The sequence below is a fragment of the Cololabis saira genome, chromosome 18, assembly GCF_033807715.1.
Source record: "Cololabis saira isolate AMF1-May2022 chromosome 18, fColSai1.1, whole genome shotgun sequence".
In the NCBI taxonomy this organism is placed as follows: Eukaryota; Metazoa; Chordata; class Actinopteri; order Beloniformes; family Belonidae; genus Cololabis; species Cololabis saira.
This window is the reverse complement of record NC_084604.1, coordinates 4,150,896-4,169,377: the sequence shown is the minus strand read 5'-3', so window position 1 is coordinate 4,169,377 and position 18,482 is coordinate 4,150,896. Positions and strand designations below refer to the sequence as shown.

Sequence of the window (18,482 nt, the reverse complement as noted above, 5' to 3'; positions counted from 1 at the left end):
AGCACACCGCGATGCTCACGTCAAAGTCTCGCGAGAAGTGCGTGATGCTCCGTGCGCCTGCGCAGTGTGCCCGCCTGCTCGTTGTTATTAGTGTTGTTTTTGTGTTTGCTTTGACGGTTTAAACCTTCACGGAGCAGACATGACGCGGGCCGCAGCCTCCTTCACATTCCTGCTCCTCATGTGTCTCTGTCGGGCAGAGTCTCCCAGCCCGCTGAGCACGGTAAGACGGTAGCCGAGCAATTAGCTCCGGGGCGGTTAAACTGGCCGCTTCTTCCTCCTGCAATGATCGATTATTGATCGATTATTGATTCCCCCTGCAGGAGAATCTTCTGATCAACGTGACAGCGGGGACCCTGGCCGACACGCAGCTGCAGGACTCCAACAACCTGCAGGTACAGGACTGGCTCAGAAAATTACAATATTGTCATAAAGTTCTTTATTTTCTGTAATGCAATTTAAAAAAACAAAAATGTCATAAATTCTGGATTCATTACAAATCAACTGAAATATTACAAGCCTTTTATTATTTTAATATTGCTGATTATGGCTTACAGTAGGGCTGTTCGATTTTGCCCAAAAATAAAATCTCGATTTTTTTTCTCTAAATATCCGATTTTCGATTACGATTATTTTGTGAATTGACAAAAGGCAAAGAAATGATTTCAAATATGCTGTTTTTTTATTGAACATTTGCCCCATTGGGCTTTAAGTGCAAACTTTGCTCTTATTAAACCAAAAATGAATGAATAAAGTGCAAAACTCTGTAAAATAAGTTTAAAAAAAGTTTAAAAAAATATAATAAAATATAAAGTTTTATCTCTGAAAAAAAAAATCAGCAAATCAGCACCTGCTGATTGTTATACATGCTGATGGTGTTATACAGTAAGTTATATTTCCAATTAAATAAAACAAGACATTTTCTAATTAAACTAAACTGGGTCTTTGCATGCTAAATAATAATGCAACCCATGAAGGAGGTAGAGGTGTGTAATGTCACTCATTACATTTGCTATTCACATTTGCAAGTTTTTTGCAAGGAACACGAGCCGGTCTACGGCATCTGGCTTGAGGGATGCCCGGTGGCATGTTACAACGCCCCCTCCTACACTAAAGAGCCTCTCCGATGGGGCACTTGTCGCAGGTATTGAGAGGTATTTCCATCAATCATTAATATGTTATCAATCATTAATATGTGTGCAGACAAGGTAAAAAAAAAAAAAGTGAAAAATCGATTTTACGATTTTCACGTTTTAACATCGTTCTAATTACATAATCGCGATTACGATTTAAAATCGATTAATCGAACAGCCCTAGCTTACAGTTTAAGATTAAGATTCCCAGAATATTCAAATTTTTTGAGATAGGATATTTGAGTTTTCTTAAGCTGTAAGCCATGATCAGCAATATTAAAATAATAAAAGGCTTGCAATATTTCAGTTTATTTGTAATGAATCCAGAATGTATGACATTTTTGTTTTTGTAATTGCATTACAGAAAATCACAATATTCTAATTTTCTGAGACAGTCCTGTATGTTGACACGGACACGCCGAGATCTGCGGCTGCTGTGTGGCGTCACACGTGGATGTTTGTGGTTTTATTTCAGATCAATCTGAACATTTCGGTCGGGGAGGAGAAGGTGATGGTCAACGACGTCCCGGTGGAGCTGTCGGGGGTCACCAGGTTCACCTGCCAAGCTCTTCTCTGTGAGTTGTTCCCCTCCATCCTCAGTAGAGCTGGGTATCGATTCAAATGTCAAGATTCGATTCCGATTCTTAAGATTCAGAATCGATTATCACCATTTGATTCGATCCGATTCGATATTGATTTGGTTTAGTGTTGCCTGGATTATATGACTGTAAAATAACTATTGAAATAATAATTTCACAATAATTACTGTGAAATAACTAAGAAATAAATAACTCAAATAGGCATTTCAATATCCATTTAAAGTGCAAAAAAAGAAAGAAATTGCAACAGCTCAAGCAGTAAAGAAATTATTTTAGCTTGTCTGATTTATTCTGTCACCAGACACAGCTGGACATGAAGCACCAGCATTTTTCAGGTATTTCATGACAAACCGTGTCCGATAACAGAGAAACCAAACAAGCTATAGTAAATATAGATAATATGAACTTCATTGAACTAATATAACATTTATAAATTTAAGCTGAAATGTCCAGCATTTTCTCTAAAGAAAAGTTCATTTAGTTCAGGAGTTTTCAAAACTACTGGGACTACTGGGATTTAAGTTCACCAGGCAAAAATGTAATGATGAAAAAAAAATATATATATATTTTTTTTTAATAAAAAAAAAATCGATCTTTAGACATATAAATCGATTTTTAGGAATTAAAATGAGAATCGATTTAGAATCAGGCCTAATCCTCAGTAGAAGCTGCACCTGCTCACACGGAGGTGAAAGATCTGCATGTTTGTTTGTCTGGTGCACCATAAGAAAACCAGTGAACAGAATCAAAGTTAATACAAGCTTTTATTATATCATGCACAATGTTTTCCAGCCAGAGGTTCACTTTTCTCAAACCACAGAGGTAGGAGAGAAATGCACACTGTGGAGCCAAATGTTGAACCTTATCTGGGAGACGAACTGCAGGGAAAGAAACTTAAACATGCCACACTTTCAGCCGTATATGTTCTGCTGTCTATCTGTAATCCGACATGCCAACTCAGCAAAGATCTACGACAACCAAAACCCAGAGAAAAACAGGAGGGGACCCATCAATCTCAGGCCACGTTTCCACATAGCCGGGTATTTACAAAAACGGATATTTCCCCCTCTACGTTTAAAAAAATATCCTCGTTTACACGAACCCGCATAAATATCTGTTAAGGTGCTATGAGCATCCAAACCTGCAGGGGGAAGTGTAACAAGAAGATAAAGTCATGCTAGCCAATAAGAATCCTGGAAAAAAACATCAACAAATGACACGTGTGAAGCCTGAATAATATGGTTCTGCGTTAAATCGACGGCGTAGCCTACTTAGCCTACGTACGGTGCGCGTCGCCGCGTAGCCTACGCCGTAGACTCTGCGTTGGTGTAACGCAGAACCATAAATCAGTCTTGACTGCCAGTTACTTCCAAGATGAACGAGAGTCTTTCATTTGGAGCGACAGAGAAGTGGAGTTACTTTTAAGTGTGACGTTAGAATATAAAACAGGTAAAATACAAGAAAATATTGACGGTGGCCAAACTAATTGTAAACACAGGTTGCGTACATGACGCTGGTGATGCTTCTGTCTCATAATGTGACGTTCTTAAACCTAAATGTCCGTTTCCCTCCATTTACAAGCAAATGTGAAAACAGAGTTTTTGAAAATCTCCGCTTTGGCCAGAGTTTTCAGGAATGATGGTTTTTTGGAGACTTTGAGCTTCGTTTTCGTGTAAACGAACGGGCAAAACGCATGAAAACACCACCGTTTTTGCTCCGTGTAAACGGGGCCTTAAACATCTGTTCCTCTTCACCGTCCTCAAGAAGAACTCAGCTAATCAGTCTGGTCATAAAAACAGGAGGTGGTTCTGCGCTGAGAGCAACCACCAGAGTACAATCTTATAGAAAAAACCCTCATACTTTAAACAATTTCATAAAATCCTAACAGAGGTCTAATAATACCGACCGGTCAACCGCTGGGTTGATTTCCATTCACCATGGACTGACCTCCACCCTCACCATGAGGAAATACGCCGGCCATAGGTTAGAAAAAGGGAAGAAACCAGTCTGTAATTCCTCCCACAAGAAGAAGGGGGATGGTTCCGGTCCAGGGAGAGTCCCGGTGTTCTGTCAATTTCTGCTCCCTGCCGAGAAATGCTACTTTGTGGTTCTGCACATGCGCAAAGTCGATTTTTTTTCAAAGTTTGCATCATTTCTTGCACGATGTAAAAAGGATAACATGGGATGTTGAGTATTTGATCCTTCAAAATACACTACCCATGACATGAATTGCATTACACTTTGTGAACATTATACGATAAAGAGAAAAAAAACAACAATTCTATGGCTTTATTTGATATTCATTCAGTCATTGCCTTTATTTAACCAGGCATGTCATTAATAACATTCTTATTTACAATGACGGCCTGGTAAGAGACAAGGACCACTTGGGGGGAAGGAAGTGGTTTAGGGAGTAAAACAGTAAAGTTGTAGCTCTGCAAAGGTAGAAAACCATTAGGGAGCATTTTTTTGCAAAGCAGCAGAAATTGGCAACACCGGGACACCAGGTGGAAGATCCCACCCGGTGCCCGGTTCTGGTTCTTCTGGTTCAGGTGAGATTGATGTCAGCTGGAAGTCACAAAGGCTCCATGTTGATTATTGATTATCAGGAAGCTAATCAGTGGGTGTTTCTAGATTGGATCCAGCTGATATCGCTGGGTGATGAGCGCGTGTTAACGCGCGTTGGTAATGGAAACAGAAGGCATGTTTTGTGCCGCCTTGTGCCTGAAGGTGGGTCGGGAGGCGTTCCCGCTAACTTAACCTAACCTGTGTGGGTGTGTAGAATCCCGTGTTGTCCCCACATCAGCAGGATTTATACACCGTTGGTATTTTTCAAAACAACGATAAATAAATGTCAGGATGAGCGTTTCTTGGCCGGGTTCTGCTTCCTACAGCCCACCGGTTTGTCATCTTTTGGCACTTTTCCACTAGGACCTACTCTGCTCGACTCAACTCGGCCTGGTTTCTTTTCCATAAAAATTCAGCAGCTGGATCAGAAGTAGGAGGTTGGAGAGAAGCTGCTGTGACGTATTTGATTGTGTATCTAAACGAAGAAGACAACAACACTAAAGATTTAGAACCTGGAGGAGATGATAGATGCGCTGCTGGATCTGTGACTTGTGTTTGATATCAAGTTAAAAAATGAGAGTGAAAGAAGCTTCAAGCGTTTTTTTAAGTTTGTCTCGGCGCTGCTGAAAAGTCAGCTGGAGCCGTGAGCAGTTATGAAGAGACAGAGATCCTGGTAGATCTGGTCGTTCCTTATCTCCGTCTAGATCCCTTTTTAATTCTCTCCTCAGCACCAGGTTTATGAACATCTGACCCTCAGAGTTGGATCATGAAACAAACTTTTGCTGCCATTGCTGGTTGAATAAAATGAACAAGAATCCGTCAGAGTCTCTTTCTCTGATTTCCTCCTCCTGACTCAGACGTCTGACTCCAACCCCCCGACCAATCGGTGGCCTGTAGTGTGATGATGTCAGATACAGCCGACTCAGCAGCTTAGAACCTCGTGGAGTCGGGCTGAGTAGGTACTAGTGTGAAAGCGCCAATAGAGGCTGATACTACTCAGGCTTTTGAGAAACCCCAGGCAGCTGCTCCGCCTCCTCTCCAGCCCCTCCACGGTGGACAGTGGGACGGATGCTGTACTGGTTTATCCCAGCTTTAATCGTTCCTGGTCGGCCTGACCGGTCGGTAGCTGCCAGCCGTCCCTCCAGCTCGGGGGTTGCCGCCTCCACGGCAGCCTCGTCTTTTACCATCCGGTCAGAGGTTCTCCTGAGCCTTGTCTCTGGTCTGTGGGTTCCATCAACAGTGAAGCAAACAGGGCTCTGAGGGGGGCCTGCTGGACTCCGGGGGGGGGGGGGGGGGGGGGGGGGGCGGGGGGGGGTCCTGGGACCTCTGCATTCTCTCTCGGCTAACTTGAGCAGCATGTTCACGGCCAACCAGAAGGGATCACTGAAATAGCTGCAGATGTAATATGTTGCACTTGTTCATCTGGCGTTGGAGTTTCCTCATTTGAAGACCTGATAAGGACAAGATATTTTATAGAGGATGAAACCTGAGCTGAAGCTTCCGTGTGACAGCATCGCTGCTGTGTTCGTTTACCAAGGGATTGGTGAGGAAAATATTGCCAGTAGGCCTGTGTTGAAAAAATTGATTTCCCAATTCTAAATCGATTCTCATATTAATTACTGTATTTTCGCGACCATAAGGCGCAACTTTTTTTTTTTTTTTTAAAATGTGCCGGGCGCCTTAAGAAACGGTGCGCCGTGTCTATTACCTGAATTACGGTAATGTAAGGCCGGCCACCATGTGAATGGTAAAAAGAGAAGGGGGCGGGGGAAGCCCCCGTGAGTTGCGACGTGAATGAGACTCCACTGAGCTGATTAATGCGAAACAGATGATGAAAACGTTTAAGGATTTGCTTGATGTGTAAAGTGAAATAAAATACAATCAAACTAAGTTTTGCTTCCGCTCTATTTAAATAAGCACACTTGTTCTGCAGCGCGCGTGTGTTTTGCATGTCGGGAACCGAGGAAGCACCTGCCGTGGGTTTGCGGGTCCGATCGCCGGTTCCCCAAGGCAGATCCGGCTGAAATTCCGGTGCTCTTTCCCCGGGAGCCCCTACAACAGTGCAGGCGGGCTCCTCCGGTCCCGGCTGGTCGGAATCCACGTTCCCCGGTTAAAGCAGCGGCTGGAGCAGCGCGGTGATCGGCGCTGCTGCAGCCGACTTCCTGGTTCCCCAAGCGGGGTCCGATGACCTGGTTCCCGGCCGCTTTGCGAGCAGAGATTTCAGGGGTCTGTCCCAGGTCGGATCAACTTCAACCTGCGAGATTTTCAGGCAAATCTGTCGGTTTGATCTCCGGTAACCAAGATGCAGAGGATGCGCTCAGGAGCCAACAGGCTCCCGCCGCGGGTTTGCCGGGCCAGGGCGCACCATCCCCGGGGCAGATCCGGCCGAAATGCCGCTGGTCTTTCCCCGGGAGCCCCTGCTCCCATACAGGTGGGTGGCTTCGGTGTCGGCCGGTCCGAACAGGTCACATTCCCGGTTAAAGCCGCTGTGACGCGCGCTGCTCCACCCCGCTGGGGAGAGACGGGCTCTGCGCGGTGGAGGATCCGCACAACGGGGTATGAAAAGTTTATTTACTGTTGTGCAGAAAGTGACTGACACCGAGGAAATTCGGACTGGCGAATTAGCGGAGCTCTTTAATGCAGAAACAGAGGTTTTGCTCCTGCTCTATTTTTTAAATAAGCGCTTGTGTGCTTGTGTGTGCGTTCTGCATGTGTGTGCGTTCTGCAGCGGGTGTGTGTGTTTTCCGGCCGGCGTGTTTTGCGGCACGCGTGTGTGCAGCTCTGCTCTGTAGACGGCGCCTTTTGGGTCGGTGCGCCATATGTATGTTTTAAATCTAAAAATGACACACAAAAATGAGGGTGCGCCTTTCCACACGGTGCGCCGAATGGTCACGAAAATACGGTACTAAAAATCGATTCATATGATATGATGATTCAAGAATTTTTTTAAATTTTTTTTTTTAGTTTTATTTATTTATGTATTTTTTTTTTTTCATCATTACTTTACAACTTTTGGTTATTTTTTTGTTTACCCCCAAAAAAGGAATGTTTTGTTGGACACGAGAATAACTGTTGCCATGTTTTTGCCTTTTAAATATGTAGAGGTATGAAAAGGTATGAAAACATTAAAGTGTTAGGTTATATTTGCATAAATTGTCTATATTTCATTACTTTATTTACTGTCTTGGGGTTACATTTGCAAAAAAATGCTAAAAACCAAATGCTCAAAAATTAAAAACCAAAATAGACCGAAAATGGAACAAATAAAAACGGAATGTGGGAAAAAATAAAACCGATTCCATCCGTCTCTGTTTCCTCCCTGGATCTGTTTGGTAATTCTGACCCACGATGTTTCTGTTTGCAGTTCTATCAGCATTCTGGGAGCTGATTGGTCCTTACAGCATCATTAGCTGCAATACTTGCTGTTGAATCTAAATATAATACTAGTATTAATATGTTGCAGAACTACAGTCATATAATTCATGCAACAGCTCAAAAAACAGTTTTAATAACACTAACCCAAATCCATATCAGAATCGAATCTGATCGAAACAAATCTTGATAATCGATTCTGAATCTTAAGAATCGGAATCGAATCGATTCTTGACATTTAAATGGATCCCCAGCCCTAATTGCCAGTATTGATGAAGCTGCTGCCATTCCTTTGATGGATGTAGATGAACTAAGCCTCTTCTCTTTTCTGCAGTGGACAGCATCAATGGGAGCAGGGAGTTTGAGTCTGGGGACTTGGTGTCCACCGTCACCCGGGTCATGGTGAGCCAGAACCGGCTGTACAGCGACTCGGAGGAGGTGGTCTCTCTGCAGGTGTACAGCGAAGTCATCGAGATGGAAGGCAAGGAGGTAAACGCACTTTCTTCATCTTTTAAACACCTGTTCAAACTTCTAATATTGAGACCAAGTCTAGTGAAGCAGGTCTAGCTGTGGAGCGGTTTAAGAACTCCCAGAACCTGCTCTGATCCTTCAAATCAATCTTTATTTGTATAGCACTTTTCATGCATGTGTAAAATACAACACAAAGTGCTTTACATAAAACGTTAAAAAACATCAAACTTATTAATGCTCCCCCTCTCCCGAGAGAGAAACGGGCGGACTGACTATGTTTTAAGGTGATAAAAACCTATTTTTGTTGTGTGATAGTTTAAAACAGGGGTCTGCAAGTAAGTTTGGCCTCGGGCCAAATTTTTTCGGAGCAACTGAATGGTGGGCCAGAACATCACATCAATCAGGCGTAACATGTTTTTTTTTTTCTACTAAACAAAACTTTTTTCCCCTTATCTATAGGCTACTAGTATTATTATACTATTATATCTTGTACAAAAAAGTAATTTAAGAAAGTCATTAGTTTAAATAAAGTAACTTGAATTTGCTACAGACTGTTATTAGTGATTTATTACTGCTTTAGTGCTACTCTGTGGCTGCGTTATGAAACCGCTTATAAGTAACTTGGTGATAATAATATTATTTTCTGCCAAGCTACTAACAAATGCAGTCCTTCTTTAAAATACACAGAACGACATTAAACATATGAAAAACCCATGACGCACCTATGAGCAGTAGCACAGGGGACAGTCACGGAGCAGCAGCTCTCTGTCTCCTGAAGCCAGTGAGAGGATATGCAAATGAGGTGGATTTTCCGACGTATTTTTAGACATATAATGGACGTTTTACCATTTAAAAGACCAACAGCAAAACTCAAGGTAAGTTATCAGTTGTATTTTTCACAGTTTAAACCACAACAAATCACTTGACACATACGTCTTACCATTTCAACAGCTTCAGGAGTTTTGTCGGGAGTCTGTGCCTACGTCACTCCTGAATATTTGTGTGCACCTCTAATTAAGGTCCCCCTATGCTACAGGTGACGGGGAACTATACAGAATTGTGTGCGTCCGGAATCATGAAGATTCTACTTTTATTTTATTTTATCTTTTCTAAATAAAGGCTTTGAATTCTCTATGAAATTGTCGTTTTGTGATAGTAAATAATAATAATAAAAAAAAATATTTATCAAATTTTCAATGTCATCTGGCGGGCCAGATATTATTGGAGACGGGCCAATTTTGGCCCGCGGGCTGCCGGTTGCCGACCACTGGTTTAAAATCTTGTAGTTTTGGTAAATGTTTCTCTCTCTAGGCTTCAGTACAAATAATTCAAACTTCTGTTTTGATCTGGTTGAGCTGTAGATAGTTCTCTGCCATCCATGACTTTATATCTAAAATACAGTTTAGAAGGGCATCAATTGGTTTTGTGTCTTCAGGAGACACGGCGATATACAGCTGTGTATCGTCAGCATAACTATGAAAATTGATGCCGTGCCTCCTGATAACGGTGATAAAAAGTATTGGGCCTAAAATCGAACCTTGGGGTACCCCACACTTGGTTTTAGAGGTTCTTGAGGAACATGTGTCCATACTTACAAAACATTGTCGGTCTTTGAGGTAAACCAGTTTTATACAGAACCAGAGAAGACCGCCAGGTTTCTGAGACTATTTAACAAAGTGAGGTGATCTACTGCAGTGGTTCCCAACCTTTTTTCTATGGAGCCCCCCCTACTTGTGTCTAAGACCAGCCGGGCCCCCCGACCCGTACGTACTGGCAGTAAAAGAGTAAAGTTATTCGTTACAAACCTTTAATTGAAAAAATGAACATTACTTATGTTTTTTTAATACATTTCTCTTTGGTTTACCCTGTACTTTTTTTCTCACCTTCCTTTTGTGTCACCAATGTATAAAATACGCACAAAAAATAATTGCAAGGACATAAAAATATTTCAGAAAAATGTCTCTTTTAATATGAGAGCAACATTTTTTTAAACATTTTTCCTTTAACAACCTGTCGGAGTAGTCGTATGATTAAATGTTGAATATCCATCCATCCATTATCTATATAAATGTTGAATAATGATATAATAATATGTTTTTAAGTTTTTATCCTGATAAATAACTTAGTATTTTTAAATGACCAAAATATATTTCTAAGTGGGTTTATACAGACTTGGATTACTGTATTCCATTAGGTGTGTTATTGTTATTTTTTTTAATTTATTTAACATGTGCAAATATAATTTTTACAACTGCATATCCTCAAAGCAGACAAAGTTTCGCGCCCCCCCAGAGACCTCTTGCGTCCCCCCAGGGGGGGGAGGACCCCAGGTTGGGAGACACTGATCTACTGTATGGAAAGCAGCACTTAGGTCCAGTAGCAGCAGGACTGACAGTTTCTGTGAGTCCCTGTTCCACCTGATATCATTACCTATCTCTATCCTTGTGTGTGTCCCGGTGTGGTCCAGGTCCAGCAGCCCGACATGTGTGAGGTGAAGATCCTGATGAGCCCAGACTTCCAGAAGCTGGCCCAGTTCACCAACGTCTACCCCATCGGGCACAGCCAGATGTCCCGGCTGCCCCGAGAGGACGACGTGGTCATCACAGACCTGCCCAACACCAGGAGAGGTCAGTCCCACGTCCTCCGCTCCGCTCAAGGGATCTGGCTAGGGATGGGCGGTATGGACTAAAACATTTATCACCATCATTTCTGGCATTTATCCCGATAACGATAAAAATTCGGATTTAAAAAAAAAAAAAAAAATACCAATTCAACTCCACCTTTTTAACTATAAATCACCACATTCAGTCTTTGGAGCCCCCAAATCACTGCTCTAAAAGAATACTGAATGCTACTAAACTACACCAATTAAATTGAATTAATAAAAACCAATTAAATTAGTACACCTGTACTGCAAAACTGTAATGACTCAAATGAAACAAGTTTGAAATGTAAGAACAGATTCAACATTTATTCAAACTGTATGGCTTAAACAGTGGGATAACAGTGCAAACAGCTAAAGTACTATTGTCCTTCAAGTTTTCCTAGCTTATAAAATCACAAAGTAGAAAAAAATACAACCTGATAAATAAAGAAACAGGACAAATAAATAAAAGTTCACTGAAAATAAAACCCTATCAGTGATGACCTCTTCTAATATAAATAAAATGTGCAAATTAACCTGTGGTTGGAACATGCCACAAATTAGATACTATTGCAATTTTTTTTCGTAATAGTCAAACGTTATATCAAAATGTAACAACCATTTCCTTCTGTTTTTGCAGACTCTGCACATAATAGATGATGTTTGCTCCTCGTCTCTTTATAAATCCAAACCAGTTCCAGATAACGGAGCTGGAGCCTCGTTTAACAACGAGCTCCTGCTCTCAGATCCGCCTTCCGACATGTTTGTTACACAAAAACGTCATGAACGGGAATTTATCCTTTTTACCGCGAGATGACAAATTCTTACCGTGGGGAATGTTTTGAGGGTTTATCGTGAACGGTAAATTATCACCCATCCCTAGTCGTGACGTGTGTCTGCCTGTGAACCAGACGAGGAGCAGCTGGTATCCCACACCACCAGCCAGTACCCCCACACGGAGAGGCACACCGACACCACCCAGGAGGAGACGGCGGCCCCGGGGAAGCTCCCGGAGACCCCCCTGAGGATGGACCCGGACCTGCTGCGCCAGGTCCGGTACCACAGCCAGTACGAGGACGACAGAGAACCCAGCCAGCCGGACCGGAACCAGATGGAAACCCCTCCCATGTCTTCTTACTCGGTAAGTCGCCATGTTTGGTTTGTTCTGTGGTAGAGGCCGCCGGAAGGTTGCGGGCGGTCCCGGTCCCGGTCCCGGTCCTGGTCTGCTTTTAGGAACCAGATCAGAACCGGGCAGCTGAAGGTATCAACAGCATGCACGCACATTAAATAAAGCTGGGCATACACTGTGCAATATTTTAAATGGTATGAGACTGCCCCATCTCAAACTGCACGACTAGATCGCTGAGTTCAAAAGTTCAGAGCCCACGATTTATGTTCTCACACTGTACGACCCGATGCTCTGATGCTCCGTCTGCTCACACTATACGATCATAATCCTCACGTCTGCTCACACTATACGATCATAATCCTCACGTCTGCTCACACTATACGATCATAATCCTCACGTCTGCTCTCACTATACGATCATAATCCTCACGTCTGCTCACACTATACGATCATAATCCTCACGTCTGCTCACACTATACCATCATAATCCTCACGTCTGCTCACACTATACCATCATAATCCTCACGTCTGCTCTCACTATACGATCATAATCCTCACGTCTGCTCTCACTATACGATCATAATCCTCACGTCTGCTCTCACTATACGATCATAATCCTCACGTCTGCTCACACTATACCATCATAATCCTCCCGCCGGACTTCTGTTACTGGAACTCGAGGCCGGTTCTGGGGCAGGGGTGGGCTGTTCCCACACCCAAACGTACGTCCTGCCCACCTGATCAAAGGTAATGGGATCCTTTATTTTTTTATAATTATTTATATATATATATATATATATATATATATATATTAAAAAAATCCCAAAATATCTGTACCGTTTCTGATTGGGTGGGCACTGCGCATCATTTTTTGACACAACATAGAACGCATACAGCAAGTTGTGTCTCGGCGGAGGAACCCGACGTCCCAGCAAAAAGAGAAGAGAAAAAGAGAGGTGTTCCGAACAGCAGACAGCGCACACACTGAAAGCTGATTTATGGTTCTGCGTTACACCAACCCAGAGCCTACAGCGCAGGGTACGCGGCGACCCGCACCGTACGTGGAAATGCAGTCTTTTTTTTGCTATTAAAACATGATTTGTAATGTGAATTTGCAACGCTTAAACTACAAATAATAGTTTTTGACGTGACATCAGTTATTGCGCATGCTCTCTGTGAAAGGATGAGTCCAATCGGGTCGTAGCTGCTTCAACTGTGACTCCTTCACGAGGAGCGACCAGGATTTCAAACACGCTTGATTTTCTTGCGACCTCATGATTTGTGATCGGGAGCTCGTCGTGAGCTGTTAATCTCTCGTCGTTACCCCACGTACACTGCACGAGGAACGAGCAACGATTGGGTCAAAATCGGGCCCGATCAAAAAAAAGTCGCACGACTGGAAAATCGGCTCAAAACGAGCCGATAATCACACAGTGTCTGCCCGGCTTTATCAGACAGAATCTCAAAGACGCGCCGTCTTCCAGAATAACAAATGAAGTTATTACGTCTCAAGATGTGCAGAAGTCACTTCACTGGTTTGAGAATTCTCTAACGGACGGGTCGGTCCAGCACCTGAACCTGAACCTGAACCTGAACCTGAACCCGAACACCAGTCTGATTCCTGCAGCCTCGGTCGCTCATCAATAGGGGTGTAACGATACACTAATCTCACGATACGGTACGATACACGATATTGACGTCACGATAACGATACAATATTATAGCAGTATTTTTTAACAACCTTGAATGAGGAACAGACTGGACTGGAAAAAAAAAATACAAAACAATGCTGTGCGTTTGCCCTATTGTTCCAGTTTGTAATGTTTTATAACTGTTTAAGATTTAAAGAGAAAGCCAGGCCAACCATTTTCCACAAACTGAACTAAAAGTAAATGTCAGGTTTGCATTATGATCTTCAGCCTTCATACAAGTACAAATATTTACCCACAAACTGAATAGTTTCTCTCATGTATGATTTGACTTTTTTCTTTTCCAGAAATTTAACAACTAAAATTAAATAAATAAATAAAAGTAAATAAATACATACAATTTTACATCCTAAAAAAGATTGATTCCTGCTCACCTTATAAGTGTAAGAGTAGATTTATTTTTGTTAAGAAGGTTATTTTGGTAATTCAGGGTTCATTATTTTATAAATATATTCTTTATATTCTGATGTAAATCAGGGACTATAATGACACTAGTCAGTTTATCTGTAGTGATGAGTCTGTTTTAGATTGGGCGGAGTGATACGCCACAGTACGGCACTAGGTGCTGTGTTGATGTTCTAAAATCCTACACTGTTGAGGGACATTAAAGTACACTGGAACTCAGCAGAAGTTGTCCCCGTGTTTATCCTACTCACCACCCCAAAAAGGTTTAATTTAATAAGGTAAGGCTTAACTCTACACCAGACTTACATAAGTAAAAGTTCAGAGCTCAAAAACCTGCAAGAGTCCCGTGATCGGGACCAAAACGGGACTAGTTTCTTCTGAGCGGAGGAAGATTTTGGTCCGCGGGTCGAGGCGCGGTCGGATGTGCGTTACTAGTAAACACAATAGATTAATATTAATAATCCAATATAACAATACAGTTTGTCACCTCCACGACACGAATCATGATGTTTTTGTATCGCGAAATTTTGTGGCACGATATATTGTTACACCCCTACTAAACACTAACTAGAGGTTTACTAAACAGAAAGGTTTTAGTTTGGTTTTAAAGGTGGAATGTCTCCGTGTCTCTGTGTGTCTGCAGGCCGTGTGTCGGTGGGTGGAGGAAGCCCGGGAGCGTCTGCGGCGCTTCTGCTCCGAGTCTCTGCCCGTCTTCTTCCTGGTCATGTGGGTGGTGGTGATCGGCGTCATTGGCTCGGCCTTCATCGTCAAGGTCCTGGACATGTTCTTCCCGTCGTGTGAAAACAAGTGAGTGTGGACCCAGAGCCCACGGGAGCGTCACCGGGCCGCCCTCCTCTCTAAGGCCCCGTTTACACGGAGCAAAAACGGTGGCGTTTTCTTGAGTTTTGCCCGTTCGTTTACACGAAAACGAAGCTCAAAGTCTCCAAAAACCATCATTTCTGAAAACTCCGGCCAAAGTGGAGATTTTCAAAAACTCCGTCTTCACGTTTGCTTGTAAACGGAGAGAAACAGAGATTTGGGCTTCAGAATGTCACATTATGCAACAGAAGCGTCACCAGCGTCATTTGTGAGACCTGTGTTTACAATTAGTTTGGCCCCGTCAATATTTTCTTGTATTTTACCTGTTTTATATTCTAACGTCACACTTAAAAGTAACTCCACTTCTCTGTCACTCCAAACCAAAGACTCTCGTTCATCTTGGAAGTAACTGGCAGTCAAAGCTGATTTATGGTTCCGCGTTACACCAACGCAGAGCCTACGGCGTAGGGTACGCGGCAACGCGCACCGTACGTAGGCTAAGCAGGCTACGCCGTCGATTTAACGCAGAACCATATTATTCAGGCTTCACACGTGTCATTTGTTGATGTTTTTTTCCAGGATTCTGATTGGCTAGCATGACTTTATCTTCTCGTTACACTGCCCCCTGTAGGTTTGGCTGCTCATAGCACCTTAACAGATATTTATGCAGGTTCATGTAAATGATGGTATTTTTCAAAACGTAGAGGGGGAAATATCAGTTTTTGTGAATACCCGGCTATGTGGAAACGTGGCCTAAGTGTTCTCCTCTGACCCGCAGGCACATGTTCCACCTCAACCCCGTCACGCTCATGCCGGACGACGAGAAGCACAATCTCCTGGAGAACATGGAGAACGTGGAGGTGGAGGAGGTTGAGGTGGAGGTGGAGGCAGCGGAGGAGGAGAAGCCCTGAAGGAGACTCGGACACGTCGCAGCAGTTTGGTCTTATTTGGTCTTTAAACCTCTTTAAACCAGGGCCCGTCTCCGCCCATTCACCCCCGTCCACCCTGTAAACCCGTCAGCCACCAACCGGAGCAAGTTCACCGTCGGTTCTGGAGCGCCGACGGCTCCGCCCGGTAACGTCTGCACCGACGGGTCAACGGAGGGCAGTTCCATGAGTCCAGCCACGCGGCAAAAGTTTCTCCCAAAAAAGAACCAAATCAGTCACAAAAAACACCCACGAAAGAAAAAACTATTTCCAGATTTATGGGCTTGAAAAACAAGCTCTTACTTCCTTTTTACAACACAAGGCTCTATACTCCAGTGTAAATCCTAAAACTTGCAAGTATTCCTTTAAAGGCAGGGTAAGTGATCCCGTGCCACATTGATTTCATGCACCCGGTGGGTGGAGGGACGTAGTTCCTCAGGACGCTCTGGAGGAAGGAGCTCGCTCGCTCGCTGTGTTGTTGATGCGTCATCCAGAAATCACTTACCCCACCTTTAATCTTCCACCTCCCATCGGCGGTCATCCAGCCGCGCCATGAAAGCTTCTCAGACTTGTCGTCCCAGGTTGAGCCCAGAATGGAAGGAGCCCCCGGAGGACGAGGTGCAGCGGCAGACGAGCAGAATCTCTGCAGGTTTAAACAGCAAATAAGAGCAAACTGCATCCGCAAGCTTCCGTTCAAGTGTCACACCTCCCTGTCTGTAGCACTTCTGTACAGCTCGCTTTTGGGTTTGTTTTCCCCCTGTTTTTTGTTTCTCCACAACTGGAAGTTGGTGGAAATGCTGTAAAAGAAAACTGTGGTGTATTTATTGACGGGGACAGCAGCCGCGGTTCCTCCCTGGCCCCTCCGGCGCCGCCACGGCGCAGACGACACTAAAACATTTCAGCCACTCGGCCGTGTTCACACTCTGTTTGCATGTTTTGTGTCAGTTAAAGTGGATTTGAATGTCCTGATGATGAAGGTTCCCGGGGGTCGTCCAGCAGTGCCTGCTACGAGGGCTGTCGCCACGGCGACGGGGGTGGAAGTTACTCTGAATGTCTATGCACCGTAAGGGCATTAGGGCCAGGCAGGAGAAAAATACAAATATTTTAGAGCAGTGGTTCCCAACCTTTTCCAACTCAGGGCCCACTTTTATGTCTCAAAATGTTCTCAGCCCACCTCCGAACTTTTTAATTCTCCCTGTTGCTAGCCAGCTATCCATCTTTATAAGTCTCTTTGAATGTTTTAAAGTGGTCTGACCGATAACAACAAAAGTTCCTATCGCTCCTTTGCTTGTCACATGTCTAATACTTGAAGGAACACAAAACAAAATAATGAAAATAATATTTAAACATTTTTAATATCATTTTAAACATGTATATATTTATATAATTATATCCCCCTCCCCCACAAAAATCATACTTTTTTGGAAATAATTTGGCGGCCCACAGGTTGGGAATCACTGCTTTTAGAGGATGATATTTTTTTTTTTTCATTATGCACTTCGAGAAAAGAGTTGAAATGTTGAGAAAAAAAGTTTAAATGTATTTCAACTTTATTCTCGAAATTTCGACTTTATTCACGAAATTTTGACTTTATTCTTGAAACTGTATTTCAACATTAATCTCGACATTTCCACTTTTTTCTCGAAGTGCACAATAAAAACAAATCTTCCACTCTTCCACCCCAGAGCGAGGCGTGAGCACCAGAGCCATTTCTGCGTGCTGGACTCCTGCAGCCACCAGGAGGCGCCGGCCCGGCCCGGCCCGGCCCCACATCCAGCACCTCTGGAACCGCCCCAGCACGTACTCGTCACGCCTCACATGTGCACCTGAAACACCGCTCAGAACTTTCATCTCAAAGAAATTCAGACAGTCTGAACTTGTATGTGAATTTAGTGGAAGTGCGTTCTCTGAAAGGTACAAGTTCAGAGTTTTCTCCTGCAGATATGAGTTAATCAAAAAGAAACCTCTTCATGTCTGAATTGATTTCCCCACACCAGTGAAACGTGGAGAGTTTCTGCTCCGTCCCGTCTCCTACATTTGTTGACCTCAAACTGATTCTTCTCACTAGAAGTTAACGTCACAAATTTGCACGTTGGATCCAATTAGTTTGGATTCTTTAGGGTCAGGAATTCATGTCCCGTTTCTGACTTTAGAGTCTTTGTTACTCAGCCACTTTTATTCTCCCTATGAATGTGCACATGTATAAAGTCAGAAATATTGTGTTAATTCCATTTAAAGTGTTCTTCACTCGCGCTAGACTCAGATTTAGTGCCCCCCCCTCCCCCCGAAACGGCCCTGGTGACCACGAATGCAAGTGGAACTCAATCAGAAAGCTGCCCGGATGTTTCACCTCCCTGTGGAAGAGTTTCAGGGCCAGGCAGGAGAAAAATAAGATTTTAGAGGAAGATTTGTTTTTCTTCATTATGCACTTTGAGAAAAAAAGTCGAAATGTCAAGATTAATGTTGAAGTATAATTTTGAGAAAAAAGTCGAAATGTCGAGAATGACAAAATTTTGAATTTATTCTTGAAATTACGACTTTATTATTTAAATTGTATTTCAACATTAATCTTGACATTTTTCTCAAAGTGCACAATAAAAAAAAATCTTCCCCTCAAATATTTTTTCTCCTCCGTACCTCCCTGTGCTGGACTGAGTTCACCTGAGAGAGCAGAACTTCTACCAATCCCACCTGCACGCCGCTCTGGTTCT

General features: G+C 43.2%; 1 protein-coding gene across 1 annotated transcript; it reads left to right on the top strand.

Annotated features, from left to right (window-relative positions):
- The first annotated feature begins 38 nt into the window (after positions 1-38).
- On the top strand, positions 39-18,482 carry ginm1 (glycoprotein integral membrane 1). The gene is made up of 8 exons (XM_061746893.1): positions 39-220; positions 321-392; positions 1,606-1,705; positions 8,004-8,158; positions 10,608-10,767; positions 11,696-11,925; positions 14,670-14,833; positions 15,624-18,482. Exons 1-8 carry the CDS (start codon positions 140-142, stop codon positions 15,754-15,756), a joined length of 1,095 nt encoding a protein of 364 aa, XP_061602877.1. The 5' UTR covers positions 39-139; the 3' UTR covers positions 15,757-18,482.

Coding starts and splice junctions, on each gene's coding strand:
- ginm1 (XM_061746893.1), top strand. CDS start 140: ATGACGCGGGCCGCAGCCTCCTTCACATTCCTGCTCCTCATGTGTCTC. Junction 393..1,605: donor AGGACTCCAACAACCTGCAG/GTACAGGACTGG, acceptor GTTTTATTTCAG/ATCAATCTGAACATTTCGGT. Junction 1,706..8,003: donor CACCTGCCAAGCTCTTCTCT/GTGAGTTGTTCC, acceptor TCTTTTCTGCAG/TGGACAGCATCAATGGGAGC.